Source organism: Zasmidium cellare, assembly GCF_010093935.1.
Source record: "Zasmidium cellare ATCC 36951 unplaced genomic scaffold M409scaffold_10, whole genome shotgun sequence".
Classification (NCBI taxonomy): Eukaryota; Fungi; Ascomycota; class Dothideomycetes; order Mycosphaerellales; family Mycosphaerellaceae; genus Zasmidium; species Zasmidium cellare.
Genome location: NW_022986954.1, coordinates 1 through 19,316, shown reverse-complemented (window position 1 = coordinate 19,316; position 19,316 = coordinate 1). Strand labels below are relative to the sequence as shown.

Genomic DNA, 19,316 nt, shown 5'->3' with positions numbered 1-19,316 from the left:
TGGAGCCCCCAAGCATTTTGTATGCTGTGCCATCTAGTGTTGATCGTTCTCCGCACGATGATGCCGCCCACTTGGCCGGTTGTGGTGCAACGTGCTTGCAGCGTCACATCGTCAACGACTGCTGCAGCTTCTCGGGGCCGTCTTGACCGAAGAGTTGACCGTGATGCCAACTTGTGTGTGCCTCGTGCAGTCGAGGGACAGGCGGGGAAGGTGGAGCTTCGTGACGCCTTTGGGTGAATGTTCCTGTCGATCTTTGGGGGCGCGGGACAGGCACGGCAAACAACAGCCGCAGTGAGGGTCGCGTATGCAGAGGCTTTATCCGCGGGCGGAGCATCATAATTTCCAATGGAGTGCGCACGTCTTTGCTTGCGCAGCCTGTGCCAACCAGAAAGACCATGGAAGTCGTGACATTCAGCAGCAAAGACAGTCGTGGCTTCCTCACGCGGATGATGGAGTATCGTTGTTGGCTTCAATCCTCAAACTCTCACACAAAGTCCAAGGAGTCCGCGGTCTGCTTTCGCACAGGTCCATAAGTCATCCCCAACGACCGCTTCATCTCGCCCATACTATAAGTGTGCCCAGCCTTCAGCTCCGACCCCATCTTCCGTAGCCGTGGCATACTGTCGGTCCGAAAGTTGAAAGGCTGCTTCGGTTTCTTTCGACTGCGTCTTTCCTGAGCTCTCGATTGCGGATACTCGTAAGCCGCGACAGAGACGAAATCAGCCTGAGCGGAAACGCTTTGGTCGAGGTCTTTCGGCGGCATATCTTCCACTTTCGAGCCAATCTCGGTTCTTAGCTGGTGGGCGAAGTCCAGGATATCTCGATAGAGCGAGAACTTCTGCTTCATGCGGTTCGTCTGGCTGTTTCGCCAGACGTCGATTTGCAGTGCCAGGAGCGCGATGAAGAAGAGCATCGTCAAGATGCAGAAAGTGAAGAGCAGCAGTGACGAGAAGCCCCATTGATAGGTCTGCAGAACCTGGCATTGACTGTTCTGCTCCAGCCAGGTCCTGTTCAGGAGCTTGCCGCCGTCATCTCGATAGTAAGCCTGCAAGGAGCTACTTTCGAAACTCAGCACGGGCTCCTTGAGCTCATAGGTGTGATTCGAAAGGGTGATGTTGCTCGAAGTGCAGTTGATGACAATGGCAGGCAGACTGTAGTAGTCTGAAGACGAGGAGGACCCGGCGTAACCGACGTACTGGCTCGAGTACGAGCTCGCGTACTGGTTGGATGCATTTTTGTTCTTCGTCCAATCAATGGAAAACGAAGACTTGTCTTGAGGCCTATCAATAGGAGAGCCGTCGCTGTTATATCGAACGCTCGAGTAGGTGGTGTTTGCAGCAGTGAGGACTCCGCTAGTCTTGTTGGATCGTATAACAGATCCGCTGCCATAGTCAATGCAATAGCGGGATGCTACAAGGTAATCTGGGACCATGTCAGCATGATATGGTCAACCCATTGATTCCCGAGACTTACATTGATACAACGGCCAGGTTGGATCTGACTCTATACTAAGAGCCAGCACGTCTGGTTGCAGTCCAACCCTCTGACCATCCTTGACCTTGACACCTTGCATCCCTTGGACATTTGAGTAAGCCATCAGGTTTCCGGAGTTCTGCTCGCTGTAGTACGGCCGCATGTTCGCCTGATAACCAGTCATGGCGGAGACGATAGTTCCGAAGATCAAGAGATAGATGATCATCCATAGATAGCCAAACAGCCTCCAGCTCCAGCCTCTGAAAAGCTCTCGTGTAGTTGCCCACCACGAGACGACGGAAAAGTGTTCAAATGCAAGGCTCGCCACAACTGGCATATGCATCGAGTGTCTCTCCAGTGCTGTAAGAAGAGACTTCCGCATAGGAGGGTATGCAAGGACACATAACAACATCTGGCCACCGCGTCCGACCACGAGATCCCAGATGATATCGATAGCCTTGGCTTGCGTGAAAGTCAGTTCGCCGCTCGCGAGCGTGATGGTGAGCCAGAGATCTGGATTCCAGTATTGATTGCGAGAACTCTCCCACGGATATATAACATCGCCGCCGGCATCACAGAAGAACTGCCCGGTCGCTGGTGTTCCGCTGCCTGCGGTCGTGGAAAGGTAGCCGGAAGTTGTACTGTAATCATAATACCTCGAAGGTCCGGTATATGCTGTGAAAAACAATCCCGTGAACAGTGCTGTCGCCGTTAGGCAGAGAAGTGGCATGGCGATGTGTTCGAGAACAGCCTTCACGCCGCTTTGGCGGTCTCCGCTGGATACGACCCTCATGGCTGCGGTCGTGGGATTGGGAAGATGTCCTTCACCGGCCGTGAAGACCACGAAAACCTGAGGTTTGGGATCTGGCGCGCCTCAGTAGGCATTCAGCTTTTGTTATCGTCGTCAATAGCTTCCGGGATCCAAATCCTTCCGTAGGCGGTGCGCTTGCATCGACGCGAACTAGTTGACCAGGGGTATTGTTCTCGCGATTCAGCTCGCGTTTGTACTCACGATAAGAATGCAATCTTCTGTGGCATGACGTTCATACCACTCCGTGCCGACCATGCAGTGTAATGCTGTTCTCATCAGCACGCGTCCAGGCAACTATTGGATCTGGTTAGGCCTGCATTACTGGAATCCTGAAGGAAGCTCGCAAGCAGAGAGTTTTAGGCGGATTGTCGGCGGCTCGAATCGGAGAGGCTGGGTCGCTGAAGATCATGGAGGCTGTGCCCGCGGATCTTTTCTGGGCAATTTTGGGGCCGAATATCTCAGCTCTGGCATTATCGTGTCCTTCCTTGACTTCAAATATATTGATTTGCATGTGAACAGCAGCGAGTTTGCGGGGGTGATCCTGGCATGACAAGGCGTTCGCGGTAGAGCCAGGTTGTGCTCAGCCTGAAGCTTTTCTCCTTCTCTGTGGCCATGCAATCATTATCACAACCGTACCAATATGAGCCTTCTCTCAACTGACAACAATTTGCAGTTCTCGAGGATGATGCAAATTCAACGATGCTGCAAATTCCTCATTGTCTCATTCTCCTCCCTCGTCGAAAGATTCCTCCTCTCCGGCTTCGTCCTCAACCACTTCAAAACCTCACTCGCACTCTCGTTCGGCGGAAAAACAGGATACCACACCCTCACAATCACCCCATCCTCAATCGCCAACGTCAATCGCTTGATGAGCTTCTTCCCCTGCCAATCAAAGGTCGGCAAATTCAGCGCCTCCTGCATCTCCAACTTCTCATCGCTCAACAGCTGGTAAGGGAGATGGACGCGCTCGCGGACTTCTTGCTGGTAAGGCGTGTCCTGCGTGCTCGCGCCGAAGATGTGCGAGACGCCATAAGTGAGGAATTCGTCGGCCGCGTCGCGGAAACTGCAGGCTTGCGGCGTGCAGCCTCGGGCGCCTGGGATGGAGTTCCATTCGTCTGTAATGGTTTCGTTGGGGGCGCCTGTGCGGGGGTAGCAGAAGAGGATTGTGAGGCTGGAGAGTTTTGATGGGTCGACTGAGTTGCCGGCTGTGGAGGGGAGGGAGACAGAGGGGAATTGGAGGCCGGTGAGATGGTCGCATGCTCCGTCGTCTTCTGGACGAGGGATGTCGGAGGGGAAGGTGGTATCTGGTGAAGGTTAGTGACATCTGGATCGTAAAATCTGGTAGGTGACCGGAGGCTTACGAGCCATGTTACTTGAAGTCGATTGGAACCGACGTGAGATGTGATGGTTAACGGGGGAGTTTATGTTCAGTCCTGGTGAGTTTCGAGGCTGACTTGTACAGACGGCAGTCGCCCTTGTCGTAGGTCTCAGGCGTCTGAAGACTGCAGCGGATAGTCGGCGTGCTAAGAACATCACAACAGCTGTTGACTAGTAAAAATGTCAACATGAGCTCAAGGTGGGGAGCTTGGAAGCTTCAAAGTCTTTTCCGGCATTGAAGAGGCTCGACCACACCTCCACGCCAGGGTCATCTCGTAGGGCGTACATGTCTCCGATCTGGGCAGGGGCTATCAGGTTTCTTGGCGGCACTTAGAAGGCTAACGAGTACATTAACAGCTCTACTACTGCCTTGTTGGGAAGCTGCAGCCGGCGATGGCATTATTCCCTTGGAAAGTGTTTCATGTGAGTACTTCAACACAAAGGAAGCCTCAGAACTTTTGTGGACATGAAAGCGTGCACGAATAATCTTCTTATGTTCTTTCGCTTTCGCGCCTAATGGTCGATAAGCACCATCTAATCCACCGACAACTTCGTCCCATTCTCCTTCTTCACAAACTCCAAGAACGGCTCAAGCTCCGGCGTTCTTACTCCGTTGACCAAAAACACCGGCGGCTTACCATACGGCGCAGGCACAGTAGCATCCTCACCTCCCTTGTAGACCGCGCCCGTCCACACAGACTCGTACGTCCTGTTGGCCTCGCCCGGGAAGTACACATCAACCTCAAAAGTCTGTGGGTCCAGCACCGGAGCAACGTAAAGGTGCTCGCCAAGGTAGAAGCTCTGGTAGCTGATGTTCCTTGCTCGAAGATCGTTGGGATGGTATAGGACCGGTGGGCGGAGGAGCGGCCAGCCTTTGGGTTCGCTTTCGGTTTGGAGGATGTGGCGACGGTATTTGGCGAGGGAGACGAAGAGGCGGGCGTTGTAGGCGTAATAGCTATACGTCGTGCTGTTGCTGTAGAACTGGGCGTTTACTTGTGGGATGTTGCCTTCGTGGCTGCGGAAGACTGAAGATGAGACTGCTGCCAGCTCGCCCCAGCGGCCAAGCAACTCTGAAGATCGAGTGATGTTCAAGTTGTTGTAGGTCAGGATCGTAGTGTACCCGCCAACATCGGAGTGCTGCTGTGCGTAACCTGAAAAGCCCATGTGGACCATGATTGTGACGACGGATTTGATACCATCGTTCAAAGCCCAGTCGACGTTCTGATCGCCGACCCAGAAAAGGTTCATGTTCCTGTTCGAAGACATTGCTGCGGATCGATGGAAAAGCAAGGCCTCGCTCGTGAGGTTGAGACCTTCGACGACTCCGCGTTGGAACTCCACCCATTGCGAAGGGTAGGCGTTATGGTAGAAGAAGGCGTCGCTGACCGTATCATACAACTTGGTATCGGCAGTCACAGGCGTGTACTCTCCAAAGTCAGACATGAAGCCAGAGATGTTGGCATCCCAGACCTGGTCTCGAAGGACGTCTTCGAACCAAGAACGAAGGCCAGGGTTGGTGAGATCGATGATCCCAGCTTCGATGCCAGGGCCACTGGAAACGACGGCAGTGTCATTGACAGTCGTATTTTGAACGAAGTAATGTGCTGCACTCGCCTCATCATACAGACTTCGCCGATATCCCGTAGATTTGGTCGAAACATTGGCGAGGAAGACATTGACGTAGGATAGTGTCCGCACATTGTGCTGATCTCTCAAGCTCTGGACAAAATCGTTCCAGGTTGGGTAGAGGACCTCATCGTTCTCCCAGTTCCACCAAAGACGAGAGATGTTCATGTACGGTCCAGCCTGAGGATGAGTGCCACACCAATCTTGCAGCCAGACTCCAGCGATGGGGCAATTGATGTCGTCACTAAGTCCTTGCTCCACAATTCCATTGACTTTATCTTGACCGCCTTGGATGCCCAAGATTGCTCCGTTGTCGACCCATTCTGGCAAAGCGGGCATGCGACCAGTATATGCCGTGAGTGCTTCGATGGCATCGAACAAAGTATCCGTACGAGTGAAAGCACCGTCTACGCTCAGTGAATCGTACCGAATCGTGACTTCCTCAGGTTGGGTGAAGTCAAAGTTTGCATATCCAGTGCTTTTCTCCGACAAGTAAACGACCTTGCTGTCAGTCGAGATGTACGAGGGAATCCCAGTGTATGTCGTGTATTGGTCGCCGCCAGAGAAGGAACCGTTGGCATTCCTGACTGAAGTGATGGGCTCGTCTCCTCTCCCTTCACCCTGCTCTCGTGAGAAGACGGGAATACTTTGGTTCTTGAGAGAGGCAAAGGACCCCTGACCTCCAAGTCCATAGAAGTCTTCGCTCGCGGACGAAGAGAAGCGGAAGTATAGCTTCTTCAGTGGCCCACTCGCAGTTTTCGAAGAAGGGATGTCCACATAGAATGCAATACGATCAGATAGATCACTCGGCACCCAGAATGTAAGACTGTACTGAGCGGATGCATTGCCGCACTGTAGGAGTTCACCAGAGATCCGCGTAGCTTCGCCAGTGGCTGTCCCATCCCATTCGATTTGGTCGATGCTCGTGATGCTCTGGTCCTTGCAGGTATCCTGGTCGACTTCTGTGATCTTGAAAGCCCCGCTTGACCCAACAACAGAGTCGTTCCCAGCACTCGCACTCAAGAAAGGCTTACCCGGCACGGTACTCCAGATGCTCGAGTTTCCTCTTGAAATCTCCAGTTGCTCGGCTTTTCTGTGTAATGAGAACCCTTCACCTAGACTCCATTGACCGTCAGAAGACGAAGCAAGGACAGTCTGCGTCGACGTAGCCCATGCCAGGCTGCTCAACGCAACAATAGTCCGTGGTACTCGCATCTTGAACAGCGAGGATAGTGGTAAGCCTGCTGCAGTCTCAGCAGTGGGAATTGCTCCATTTTGAGTCTTCGGGCTCTCGTCTGCTTCAATGTACTAGTGAGCAATCGCCTGCCATAGCCGAGAAGGCTTAACTTCGCTTCAAGGCCTTTCAGGAACAGGAAGAGAAATGCGTGGAGAAAAGGTGGTGGAGCTGCAGCTTGATGTCAGCATCCCTGCAGTTGACGTGATCGTCTGAAGTCAGATCCGGTTGCCAAGACACATTCGGGTCAATGTTTTCCAGGAGGGTTTTACTCGACGATGGCAAGAGAGTCGGTATAAGGTCAAGTTCTCTCCTCTTCGTCGCCAAAGAGCCACCGAGACAACTGCGATGGTGGCTGGCCGACAAAGTATTGCACCTTGCCTCCTGCGACCAGCCTGCTATCTTGAGTCCGTATCCATCCACTTTCAGCCTCTCGAGTTTCTAACAGGAAGTGCTTGTTGTTGACAGAGTGACAACCCTTCCTACGGAGAGCCGAGATGACCCCAGGGCTGTGCTCCAAACTGACCAAATCCATACTGTTGCAATCAACTCGAGCGAACACGCCTTTTCGAACTTCCTTCAACGCGATCAAGCATGGCGTGGTATGTCGGCCGGCAGACTCGAGCCTGCAACGCTCCGTAAAGGCTTCAATATCAGAAGCCGTAGCTAGGTAACCCTCAGCACAGTTGAGTTGGACGATGTAAATACCGCAGTATTCAATATAAGTTGCGTCAGCCACGAACTGGAGTCCCTTGTTCGTGATTGTGTATGGCTGGCGAGTCTTCATGTCGATTCGATAGATAGCTTGCGAGTTTAGGAAGTCTCGAGGATGTGTAGCTAACAGAGGCTCCAGGTTACTGCCGTGCATCCTATGAATAAGTTCGTACTCAGAACGACGAGTCCACGCTAGAATAGACTCGTCGTCGGATTGTTTGATGATCTCCTCCTGCAGCCGCAGAAATGCTTTTTGGCCTTCTCCGTAAATCAGAGGCATGTGGACATCGAACAGACCCAAAAGACAATACGCAATGTCTTCATGTCTAGTTGTCACCCGTCGGGACGCCCAACTCATTCGCTGCGCCACGCTCGCATGATCTGTCGTCGAAGGCTCCATTAAATGTCGCATGGGAATCCCGAACGCGGCTTCAACGATCTTGCAGAATTCGATGTCTTTCTTGCGGCCAATAGAATGCCAGTATTGATTACAGAAAATGACTTCGTCCGGTGCGAGCAGCTCTTGTAAGGCCTGCAACTCGATTAGCCAGCACTTCTAGGCTCACGTGAGATTGCATACGTGTTCGATCATGTTTCTGGTCAAGAAGATGTCCTACCTCAAAGCGAGCCCTTTGCATTGCTGTGGACTGCCAGCGATTGATGGATATTGAAAGGGTAGGTCACTTACCCAACCTCGAGTGAACCACTCTGAGTGATGCACTTCAGTATTGAAATCATCGATCTCAGAATCCGGACCATTGGACGATTCCTCGGCATTGTCATTGCGTTGCTTGGACGCTTTCGGGCTTGATTCTTGAACCTCACCATAGGATGAACATGGCTCCGAGAACTGTTGAACGTCACTCAGATATGCTACGCAAAATTCGGCACTGCGGTACCAAGCCCACATAGAGTTGATCGCCTCGCTGAGCTCGCTGCTACTGCTTTTGTCAATGCAACACGTGTCGATCCAGACCCATTCGATGACAGATCCATTGTTGACGCTTTGGCCTAGTGGCATGGCTGAGGTGAACCCAGCAGCTGGGGTGTTGCTCATGCCGTGACTCCAGCTATCTGCGTCTGCTGGAGCTGAGGAGCTTCCTGGAAGGCTACTGCCGTTCGATGGCTCAGTGGCATGGACAGGCTGCGAGAAACTCTGAAGGTCTTCGCGAATCACACACGACCTCAATGCTTCACGGTATTCGTATTCGAGTCGTGACTCCTCTACATCCAGCGAACTCACGGATCCGATGTCATCCATCCAGCCGTCAATGTTCCGTGGGCTGAAAAGGCCGTCATTCCGAGGTTCACCACCGGGCACTCGTGTTTCCTCGTTTTCTGTCCCGTCAGGAGGAGCATGATTGGTCTCACGCAGAAAGGCGCAGAAGTTCTTCACTTTTTCGGCGCCTGCTGTGTTGAGCTCGTGGAGCTTGTGGTAATCTTTGAATGCAAGTTCATCGTCCGTCCATCGATGGGATAGGATCGCGTATGGGTTGGATCTGCGAACTCGTGCAGCTCTAATGTGTGTATATTAATGAGCCTCATGTCTACTCGTTGAATCAGAAGTGAAAGAAGACCAAACAATTCGAATGGAGACCAGAGGTCCACATGCACATGCACGCTGTCGAGGAGGGCGAAGCTTGATGGGATAGGACCGTGGCTGAGCTTTGCCTCAATGTCAAGCAAGGCACAGTCGGCATCCTACCGGGCAGTAGCAGTTCTCCATCATGTGGGACAGGTCGTTAGAGGACTTCTTCACCAACACCATACAATTTCTCGAGATTTTTCGATGTGGTTGTTGTTGGAAGAAAGGAGACGAAGAAGTGAACTCACCTATCAGGGTCCACTGGGCCCGTGCGCGAGATGGCGGCAAGTCCTCTTTCGTCCTTTCCGACCCGACAACTTCACAGGATCGGCTCCAAAGCACATTACAAAGGCGGACTCACCAACGATGCACCAGAGCTGCAGAGACTGGCCGGCAGAATGTCTGCGATTCTCCACCAGAGCCACCCACCTCCCCCCAAGCCGGCTCGCCACTGGTCGACAGGCTCATCATGGCACTGGTTGAGCTCAGCGCTGATATCAGAAATTTCCAGACCAGCGGTATAAAGATAAGTCTACTTGCTGAAAGTACTGCCACGTCGATCTCTTCCTGTCCTTCCTATTACACATCTGCTACACAGCGTCATTCTGCTTTAGCAATTGCTCTTATTCCCAACACATATATAAGAATCTAGGAATGCCGTTCAAGCCCCTACTGAGCGATAGACTGTAGCATCTTGACTGCGGTTGAAAGACGGGAAACTTGAACCTATCAATCACAGAAAGCACTACGATGTTGCCCAACATGGGGTCAAACTCCAGAACTAGCACTATGCTACAGCCTCCTGAAGAACATGAAATGGCACAAGGTGCTCGTGGCCATTCTATGGATATCGGCTCTATAGGTATCGATTACATGCGTGGACGCCCATTGTCACGCAGGCCATCCCAGACATCGACCATTTCAACGGACTTCAACACTCTGGCCTCTGGCATGGCCACCCCCGACCCGCTCTTTGGCAAGCCTGCAGCATCTCGCGTACCCTCAAGGAGTGGCGAATCCGACGATGAAGTCCGCGACCTGCAATTGAACAGGACTACGTCTGCAAGTGGTCACATGGGAGATGCTTTCGAGAACTTGGCTCGAGCGATCACCAACACAAGCACGGCAGACGATGGGATGTACGAGCTGCGACCTTCGATGAGCCATAGGAACAGACGTCTTACCCCGGCTCCCACTGATGGCAGACGTCCGTCCCATCAACCAAGCCGCTTGGAAGAAGAAGGCACGCCCAGTGGCCCTCGCAAAGCGCAAGGTGTTCCTCCAGAGCTACGCAACCTCACCGCGGAAATCATCTTCGTGATGGTGTGTTCTGCTGGACAGCTCCTGTTCGCGTTCTTCCTTGGCAACATTACCGTAAACCAACAGGCCTTCAAGACTGCATTAGGACTGCAACAGGCTGAACTGCCATGGCTTGTCGGCGCCTTCCTCACGGCTCTGGGCCTGAGCGTCATCCTCTCGGGCTCCCTAACCGACCTCCTACCGCCAAAGATCCTCGTCGTGGGCGCATTCGTATGGCTCACCGTCTGGAATGTCATCGGGGTCTTCTCACTGACGCAATCAATCGCCATCCTCTTCTTCATCATGCGCGCCATGCAAGGCCTTGCAGTCGGCATTCTCGTCTCTGGCAGCATGTCCATCCTCGGACGAGTCTACAACCCGGGTCAACGCAAGACCCGAGTCTTCTCTGCCATGGCAGCGGCATCCCCCTTCGGCTTCTGGCTCGGCGCCCTTCAGGGAGGTGCATTCTCGCATAGCCTGGAATGGATCTTCGGCTCCAACGCAATCATCTGTGCCCTGTGTGCGACTGCAGCCTTCTTCACGATCCCATCTCTCCGCCCCGTCGCCGATATGGCTGGTGCCGACGCACCCAGCATGCGATCGTTCGACTGGAAAGGAGCCATCGCCGCTGTAGTAGGCTGCATCTGCCTCCTCTTCGGCCTAACGCAAGGCACAGTCGCTCACTGGTCTCCGTACACCTACGCCCTCATAATCGTAGGCGTCCTCGTCATGGTCCTCTTCTTCTGGATCGAGACTCGCGTACCCCGACCACTCATCCCCGCCCGCCTCTGGAAGACACCCGGCTTTGGTGCTTTGATGCTCGCATACTTCCTGGGATTCGGAAGTTTCGTAGGCGCTTTCCAGTTCTATGCCGTGCAGTTCTGGCTCAACCAGCAGCACAAGTCACCCATTATCGTGGCGTTGTACCTCCTCCCCAACGCCATCTGCGGCGTACTAGCGACGTGGATCGTGTCGAGATTGATGCACCGTGTTCCTGGCCATTACATCTTCCTAGCATCCCAAGTCGCTTTCGCTTTGGGGCCAGCGTTCTTCCTGCCTCAGAAGCCTTCCACATCCTACTTTGCTCTCTCAATGACAGGCATTGGCCTCGCAACCTTCGGCCCCGACCTCAGTTTCGCAGCGGCAAGCATCTATATCACCTCCAACGTCGCGAGAAGCTACCAAGGATCAGCAGGGAGTCTGCTCGTCACGATCCAGAACCTGAGCAGTGCAATTATGACAAGTCTGGCGGATAGTATCGCGGCTGAGGTGGATAGTAATGCCGAGGGCGAGGTTGGATTGCAGGGCCTGAGAGCTGCGTGGTGGTTGGCTCTGGCGGCGAGTGTAGTTGGAGCTGTCATCACAGCTATCTGGGTGAGGATTCCGAAGGAGGAGGAGAAGGATCATGTTGCCTAAGATAGATATTCTATTATTGTCTATCCCCATTCCTTTCTAGCCTACCATGGCACCGTGTATGTCAACGTACAGTCTCTGTGGATCGATTTCCGGGGGATAGAAGCGTATGAGAGTCAAGTCACTTCCAGGGGTAGGTAAGAGCGCTTGGGTCACGGCGTGGAGAAGGCGAGCACAGATCTACTATGGTGAGCTTTTTCTATGGAATGCCCTGCTATCCCCGAGACTCGATAGCCTACCATACCATACGAGGGGATAGCGTCCAGTTTGTAGATATCGATTTCCTGGGGATGGCAGCGTAAAAGAAGGACTTCACCCCATACCTTGTGGGGAAAAGGACGGCAAGGGGGGCGGGACGACGTGAGGCTACTTGAACGAAAGGGTGAGAACTCAATACACATGTCACAGGCCGGCAGGCTACCCCCATTGCTCATCTATCTACCATGGTGATGATGCGGCCACTGGCCGTGTTGCCTGCTTCTTCGACTTGGGGATGGCCTTGCGCCTCTTGGGCGCGGGAGCCGCCTCCGCCTCAGCGGCCTCAGCCTCCTCTGCGTCGCGGCTGCGCTTCTTGCTGCGCGGAGACCGCCTGGTCGGCGGAGGCGTCTTCTCCTTCTCCTTCTTCATCTCCGGCTCCTTGGCCGCCTCGCCCTCCTTGCCCTTGCCCTCACGCGTCTTACGCGTGGGCTGCGCGCGCGGAGTCTTCGCCTTGGTGAGCTTGGGGCCGGTGCGGAGGTACTCGACGTCGTAGCCTTCGAATTCGGCGGGAGTCGTCTTCAGCGTGACGGCGGCGGAGACGAGGTTCCAGCAGAGGATCTTGCGGTTGCCGGGCTTGAATCTCTCGTATCTGGTGAAGATTTTTGGGGTGGCCTCGTTCTTCTTGTCTTCGCCGTAGCCCTTTAGAGGATCGAACAGCACCCAGTCTAGGAAGAGAGTCAGCATGAGCGTGGTAGAATGAAAATAACGATTGTACTTACTGTCGGAGCCTGTGATGAAGATGTTCTCATCGCGTTGCTTCTTGCGCTTGACGCCCTTGGTCTTCGTCTTGCCCTTTCCGTCGTCGTTCTCGTCGTCGGTAGCGTAGCCCTCAGGCACTGGCTTCAGACCGGTGTTCTTGAAGTGGCGATACTGTGCCTTTTTGTGCTTGATACGCTCCTCGAACGTGACGTCTTGTGGGATCTGGGCGAGCGAATCGGTGCGAAGCTCTGGCTGCTCGAGAACGGCTTTGATCTTCTCTGGAGACCAGCCGAATCCCTCGAAGTCGGCAATGGCCATTGATGGTTTGCCCTTGGCGTCGAGTGATGGGGGGTCGAAGAGGCCTGGGGGTGGTGGTGCTGACTTTTTGAGAGCTGCGGCGACAGACTGGGCTGCTGATTGATTGGCGTTTGGCGATGAAGAAGAAGAAGAGCCATTGCGGCGGTTGCTTCCACGGCGAGGCATGCTGAATGAAGAAGGCGTGTTGCTGTTGATGTTGAACGGAAAGTGCGACCTGCGCGTGTTTCTTTCAAGCGTGTGTGATGGGTTGGTACAAGCGTGCGTGTAAGAGTGTGTTGGTACAAGCGTGTGTTGAATGTGTTGGTACAGGCGTGTAGAAAGTAGTTGTACAAGAATGTTTGTCGGAAGGATGAAGAGGAAGAGAGAGCGAGAAGAAGGTGGATGTTGGCAAGAGAAATGGCGGTGGCTGGCACAATAGGAAGAATAGCAATAAGCTTCCTATTGAAGCTTGCTATTGATCATTCACGACTCCTGCGCGGCCGTCACCCACCCTGCTGTGGAGAGCGCGCCGCGTTGCTTAAGGAAGCGACGGTAACGTTGATCGAACATAATCGTGGGATGCGCTGTTGGAGCGATTTGAGCATGTGTTTACGGTCAGTGTGAAGTGAGAAAAGAGCAGAGATGTGTTCGAAGCATATCGCATTCATGTACATATGCTCCAGCTTTCACACCCGCTCGCTGACCCAGATCGCACCTCGACAACCAGCCCGGATGACACCAGTCAAAAGCTCGTACGGATTGGCCTCCTTCGCATCATTCTCCACGGCATGGTCCAGATGCTCCAATTCCTCGTCGCGTATCCTCCTGATATCTGTAACCAACGCCCTCAGTTCCTCGCCAGGCTCCTCCCCCCTTTCCTCCATGTCCTTGAACCAAGACAGCAGCTCCCGTACCTGGTTGTTGTAATGCTCTCCGATCTCTGTCTCAACCGCTTCTGTACATGCCATCGCTGCCTCTCGTCCCAATGCCCCTGTACTCCACCCAAGAAACGTTGCTGCAGCATGCCATACGGGGTACATGGCTGTCGGTCGTATGCGGTGCTTCGCCAGCAACTCGTTGAATCTTGTGAAATGGCCCGCCTCCTGATCGTACATGTGCTTCATCAGTGGTCTGAGGTGAGGATAGGCTTTGGTTATGGGAGGCGTCTGGGCCGTGTAGATCAACGTCGCCGCAAGCTCGCCAGCATGATTCACCCGCAACGCTGAGTCGAGAAATTGTTTTTGTGCTCTGCTTAAAGGATTCTCTCGGGCCGGGCGTGTAGAGTTGAGTGATTCTGGTTCTCGCTCATCCTGATCTCGTCGAATGCCTGTCGAGGCAAATGTTCGTTGTGGGAGGTTTCGAGCTCTGAGTTGGAAGGCTAGTGGGCTGCTTCTTGCCTTCAATGGCAAAGATGGTGCTATTCGGGCCATTCTGTCGATGAAGGGACTCGTTGAATCGAAATTGAGCAGAAAATTAGACTACGGTGAAAGTTGATGGGATGGGATGCATTGCTTGACGTCGAAGATGTTTGAGTTCAGCCGAGCAGCGGGCCGAGCCACACGGGCATGGGCCAGCAGCGCGTCGAAGGAGTTGGGGCGACCTCAGTCGCTTTCGTCCTCTTTCTTTCACACAACTACCTGGTCATTCCCTATTGTCTGCTCGCTGGCCAAGCCTGGACAATACCCTCTAATCATCAACAACGACTCCGACTATTCAATACAACCCTCACTACCGGCTCGAACGACTTGGCCATCGGAGACCGCCAGCTTTCTTCGACCAGCGAGATCAACTCCAAGCCTTTCACCCTGACAGACCTCCTTTGTCCAGGGCGCATCACTGCAGCGACGCTCTTCTCCATCCATTCCATCAAACCTACATACACGAATTCAGTCGCCGGTAGAGGGCCTCCGTCAAAATGGCCGACCTTGATGACCTCGACCAAGAGCTGCTTGGTATGGCTGACGGCGGCGAGTCTGAGGACGAGGAAAGCATTGATGATCTCGATCGCCTGGAGCAGACCGAATTTCCAGACGAGCGATCACCGAGCCAAGAGGCAAAAGAGAGTGTAGAGAAGGTAGAAGAGCCCGCTGGAACCCGGAGGGGTGTTGCGCAGAAAGTCAAGTCGCGGGGTCGGAAAAAGCGCAAGCAGGAGAGCGAGGAGGAAGACGGCGAAGCGTAAGTCATCCAGTCACTCGCGCCAGCGCCACACACCACCTACATCTGCCTTGTCCATCGACTTCAGTCGACTTCCCACTGCCAGACTTCTACACCACCGCCGTTATGAGAGTCCTTGCTGACGACCTCGACAGCTCACCATCGCCTGCCGCATCGCTCGACGCTGATGGCATCGACGAGTCTGAGGGTGAGGCGGATGTCCCAGCCGAAGAAGACGATGCTCCGCTGTATCCGCTCGAAGGCAAATTCGTGTCCTCATCCGATCGCGCCCACGTCATGTCCTTGCCCGAAATCGAGCGAGAGAGTATCCTTGCAGAACGTGCTGAAGAGGTGTCCCGTCGGCAACAAGATCTCCAACTGAGGAAACAACTCCAGCGCAGCCAAGCGGCCGCCAACAAACACAAGCGCAAGGCCGCTGCTGCAGAGCTTGACGATGGCACTCGGCGGAGTACGCGACCAAAGACGGAGAAGGCTAGCGCACTGGACAACTACAGACGGGCGCGAGAGCAGAAGGGTGCTGAGCGGAGGGAATTGGAGTCTGGCCGTGATCGCAGAGACGAGCGGTCTCCCTCGTCAGCCTCGGACAGAGATGCTGATGGTGAGAGCGAAGTTGAGTGGGCGGAACCTACAACAGACCGACGTCGGGATGATCCACCTGCGGAGCTCAGGGACTTCGAGCGCACGAGAGTCGGTCGTTCGAACTTCTCCAAAGTCTGCTTCTATCCAGGATTCGAGGATGCCATTAGGGGCTGCTTTGCGCGTGTGAGCATTGGTCTGAATAGGGAGACGGGCCAGAACCAGTATCGCATGACGCAGATCAGAGGTAAGTCGAGACTTCTACACAACAGGACTGTACCTGACACTCTTCAGGCTTCACCGAAGGAAAGCCATACCAGCTGGAGACATCTCTTGGCAAGAAATTCACCACGGACCAATATGCCATTGTCGCTCATGGTAAAGCTGAGAAGCCCTGGCCATTCTCTGCTTGCTCGGACAGCAAGTTCACAGACGCCGAATATCAGCGATTCCAGGAGACCTTGACCAAAGACAACATGCGCCAGCCGTCTCGCAAGTTTCTCTACACCAAGGTTGATGCCATCAACGCCCTCATCGACCAGAAGTTCACCGAGCAGACTCTGCAGGAGAAGTTCGCCAAGCAACGAGCCATGGAGCAGAAGTACAACCCAGCCCACATTGCCAAGCAGAAACGCAGTGATATTCAGAAACGTCGCGCCGAAGCCGAGGACAACGGCGATGAAGAAGAGGTGGCGAGATGTGATGCAGAACTGCAAGCTTTGGAGAATAGTGCTTCCAATGCCAACGGTGCCGTCAAGATTTCGTCCGGCCCGGCCAAGCCTACCATGCAACATGACCGTCTTGCGCAGCTCAACCACAAGAACCGCAGCAAGAACCAGCAGGAAGTGCGCAACGCTCTCATCGCCGAACGCAACCGAATCAAGAAGGAGAGAGAAGAGATTGCGAAAGCCGCGAAAGCAATGGCAGAAGCGGAAGCCAACGCCGTGGTCAAAGCAGAGAAAAAGGAGACGGCCTTGAAGAAGGCTGCCATGAAGGATCTCTTCGGCGAAGGCTCAGACACCAGCCGAGCGGGCACACCTGCGACTGGTGTCGATACTCCAAAGAAGAAGAGCGGGACCAGCACGCCTCTGAATGGAGTCAAGGGACCGATTGGGGCGCTCAAGAAGAAGAACCTCGAGGACGATGTCATTGGTGGTCTGGATCTTGGCATTGACATTGAGATTTGAATGCACGACACGGTTGGATATGAGACAGTTTGGAAGTCGTGCAAGCGTTGAGCGAAGGCGTATAAAAAATGGGACATTCTGGGTTAGATGAGTTCGTGAAGAGCATGAAGCCTTGTCTTACTACGTATTATACCATTCAATGCCAATGACAAGCACGAATCCATGACCCAAATCAAATGCTCAGGTTTTCACATGCTCGTCCCGTTGGTCCTTAGTGCATGTTCTCACATCCGATTCTGGCGTAGACCTGTTCCTTGTTCCATCCTGACTGCTATGGCCGTGGTCATTAATCATAACCCATTAATCCGTCAACCATCATGTCGTCGCCAACTTCGTCTACACGTCGGCGCCCGGCGTCTCGCCTGGGATGTGCACAGGTGGTAGGGTGGTCCCTCCGCGGCTGTCGAGCTCTTCGACGTCGCTTGCCCATGCAGCATGCCCAGTTCACCCAGGCTGCATTCCTCTGGAGTCTCCATTCGTCAGGACCGTTCAAGCATCAACAGCCTCATTCAGCGCCGTGAAACCCTCAGCAGGCGGCTGCAACCAATTCCTCCCATCATACTCATGCTTCCCCTCAATCATATGAAACGTATAGATCATCCTGCCCTTAAGACTCGTGTTCTTCTCGCTCTTGTGCAGCAAGTTCCCATGAATTAGGACCAGTGTCCCAGCTTTGACTTCCCCCAACTCATACTCTTCATCCTCAATCTCCTTCTCCTGCTCCAACCCCTCCGGCCACGCACTCCCAGCGTTCTTATCAAACGTCGTCCCTTTCCCATCTTTGCTTCGAATGAAACGTTCCCGAATCGGGGCGCGTCTATGACTCCCCGCCGCAAAAGACAAACACCCATTCTCCACCGTACAGTCCTCCAGCGCATACCAAAACCCCACAGCAGACGGCGGATCCGTGTAGAGAAAGACAGAGTCTTGATGAGGTGGCACCCTCCCTCCAATCTCCGGCTGTTTGCAAATGACCATACTCTGCAGCACCCTCGGATCCTCAAACCCCAAATCCCCCGCAATCCGCGCATTCTGCTCGTTGATCGAAGCGTCCCTAAACGCCGGGTTCAACTGATGCAGATAATGCCCGATCTTGTTGATCGCCTTCTCTTTGGGTTTCGTGAGGTTCCCCTCGGTGTCGAAGGCGTCTTCCTCGAAGAAGAACCGGATTTTGTCGCCGGAGGTCAGGAAGTAGTCGTCGCCGACGTGGGAGGTTTTTTCGCCGGTCGAGAAGCGCGTCATGGGGTGCGAGGAGAGGGGGAAGTCGCGAAGTAGGCGCTGGGATTCGGAGAGGAGGGTGTTGACTTGGGTGGGGGTGAGGGCGTTTGGGATGAGGAGGTAGCCTTTCGAGTGCCAGGTTGAGAGTTGTTCGGGCGTGAGGCCTTGCGGGGCGGGGGAGATGCGAGAGGGTGCCATGGTGGTGGAAGAGAGATTGCAGCGAAGGAGATTGTAGATACTTAGGATTTTGGTCGATGTATGTATATCGAGTTGACTTGTTGGGGTTAGGCAAGTGAGGGGGGGAAGGGTATTCATTTCTTACCTAAGCTTTCAACTTAATATACTGAAGAGAATAGCTCGGTGTTAACTTTTGGGACTTTGTTCAAGAACATATGTCGTAGGCTAAGGCACTTTGGGAACACCAGTCGAGAGTGCAGAGTACGCTTACTAAGACACTAGATAGTTAAGCCCGGTCTACCCGGCCGCGGACTTAGAAAATAATAACAATATTACTGCCTTTTATTAGTACCTACTTTTATCCCTATCTTGTATTAGTTATAAGCCTAGAGACACTTCTTTATACTATATAGTATTACTAGCTATAAGGGCTTATCGTAGTAGTATTTTCTTCTATAAATTTAGTATCCGCTATCGAGTTATATAATTATAATCTAGCGTTTCTATAAAAGCGGGGTTAGAGAAAAAGTAATAGTATTACTATATTATTAAGATAGAGGTTTAAGAATAAAAGGGGATCCTAATAGTCGAAAGACGAAAACTAGTATATAGAAAAGAAAGAATTGCTTATTATATCGATTAAAGATTATAATCTCCTAATACTTAATACTCGCGGTAACTAGACTAACTAGATTAACTCTATCGAGGATCTCGTAGTCTATAATAATATCTAGAACTACTACGATCCCGAAAGTATCGATAACTTAGTCTTTACTACTACTAAGCTACTAGACTCTATAAATAAGGATATTATCTAGAGATATTAAACGCTTTAAGCTATCTACGATAGTAATAAGAAGAAGTATAATAAAGTCTCTAAGCGTATCGATATTACTATTTACTAGAAGTTTAAATAATACTACTTTAGTAAATATATAGTCCGAAGTAAACTTATTATATTAGCTAAAAGTATCTAACCTATAGCGAAAGATTAGAAATAGACCGTTAGAGAAGAGTTTAAAAAGCTTAAAAGGGGACCTACTAATACTAGTATTAATAAGTAGCTAAGCTATTAGCCTATACTTATTAATAATATAATAAGGTATAAAATCGAGAACGTTAGTAAGTCGTAAATCTACGATGCTTTCGTCGAGTTATCCTACGATATTAATCTACTCTTCTATAATTATATAAAGT

At 52.7% G+C, this 19,316-nt stretch overlaps 9 protein-coding genes across 9 annotated transcripts; 2 read left to right on the top strand and 7 right to left on the bottom strand.

The window, feature by feature from the left end:
• Positions 1-484: 484 nt before the first annotated feature.
• On the bottom strand, positions 485-2,266 carry M409DRAFT_20333 (uncharacterized protein; the record flags this gene model as incomplete). Its single annotated transcript, XM_033805341.1, has 2 exons — positions 485-1,422; positions 1,474-2,266. 2 exons carry the CDS (start codon positions 2,264-2,266, stop codon positions 485-487), a joined length of 1,731 nt encoding a protein of 576 aa, XP_033669993.1.
• A 711-nt stretch (positions 2,267-2,977) lies between these two features.
• M409DRAFT_64887 (uncharacterized protein) lies at positions 2,978-3,652 on the bottom strand (the record flags this gene model as incomplete). Its single annotated transcript, XM_033816269.1, has 2 exons — positions 2,978-3,588; positions 3,646-3,652. The coding sequence occupies 2 exons, from the start codon at positions 3,650-3,652 to the stop codon at positions 2,978-2,980; spliced, it is 618 nt and encodes a 205-aa protein (XP_033669992.1).
• A 543-nt stretch (positions 3,653-4,195) lies between these two features.
• On the bottom strand, positions 4,196-6,502 carry M409DRAFT_64886 (glycoside hydrolase family 31 protein; the record flags this gene model as incomplete). Its single annotated transcript, XM_033816268.1, has 1 exon — positions 4,196-6,502. One exon carries the CDS (start codon positions 6,500-6,502, stop codon positions 4,196-4,198), a length of 2,307 nt encoding a protein of 768 aa, XP_033669991.1.
• A 320-nt stretch (positions 6,503-6,822) lies between these two features.
• M409DRAFT_52396 (uncharacterized protein) lies at positions 6,823-9,288 on the bottom strand (the record flags this gene model as incomplete). The annotated part of the gene is made up of 5 exons (XM_033812068.1): positions 6,823-7,767; positions 7,924-8,085; positions 8,212-8,734; positions 9,069-9,137; positions 9,182-9,288. The coding sequence occupies 5 exons, from the start codon at positions 9,286-9,288 to the stop codon at positions 6,823-6,825; spliced, it is 1,806 nt and encodes a 601-aa protein (XP_033669990.1).
• A 690-nt stretch (positions 9,289-9,978) lies between these two features.
• M409DRAFT_64885 (uncharacterized protein) lies at positions 9,979-11,535 on the top strand (the record flags this gene model as incomplete). Its single annotated transcript, XM_033816267.1, has 1 exon — positions 9,979-11,535. One exon carries the CDS (start codon positions 9,979-9,981, stop codon positions 11,533-11,535), a length of 1,557 nt encoding a protein of 518 aa, XP_033669989.1.
• A 435-nt stretch (positions 11,536-11,970) lies between these two features.
• Positions 11,971-12,972, bottom strand: M409DRAFT_20329 (uncharacterized protein; the record flags this gene model as incomplete). Its single annotated transcript, XM_033805340.1, has 2 exons — positions 11,971-12,455; positions 12,510-12,972. The coding sequence occupies 2 exons, from the start codon at positions 12,970-12,972 to the stop codon at positions 11,971-11,973; spliced, it is 948 nt and encodes a 315-aa protein (XP_033669988.1).
• Positions 12,973-13,472: 500 nt separating this feature from the next.
• M409DRAFT_64884 (uncharacterized protein) lies at positions 13,473-14,216 on the bottom strand (the record flags this gene model as incomplete). Its single annotated transcript, XM_033816266.1, has 1 exon — positions 13,473-14,216. The coding sequence occupies one exon, from the start codon at positions 14,214-14,216 to the stop codon at positions 13,473-13,475; it is 744 nt and encodes a 247-aa protein (XP_033669987.1).
• Positions 14,217-14,740: 524 nt separating this feature from the next.
• On the top strand, positions 14,741-16,724 carry M409DRAFT_64883 (uncharacterized protein; the record flags this gene model as incomplete). The annotated part of the gene is made up of 3 exons (XM_033816265.1): positions 14,741-14,961; positions 15,096-15,784; positions 15,832-16,724. The coding sequence occupies 3 exons, from the start codon at positions 14,741-14,743 to the stop codon at positions 16,722-16,724; spliced, it is 1,803 nt and encodes a 600-aa protein (XP_033669986.1).
• A 489-nt stretch (positions 16,725-17,213) lies between these two features.
• M409DRAFT_20326 (uncharacterized protein) lies at positions 17,214-18,140 on the bottom strand (the record flags this gene model as incomplete). Its single annotated transcript, XM_033805339.1, has 1 exon — positions 17,214-18,140. The coding sequence occupies one exon, from the start codon at positions 18,138-18,140 to the stop codon at positions 17,214-17,216; it is 927 nt and encodes a 308-aa protein (XP_033669985.1).
• Between the last annotated feature and the right edge of the window lie 1,176 nt (positions 18,141-19,316).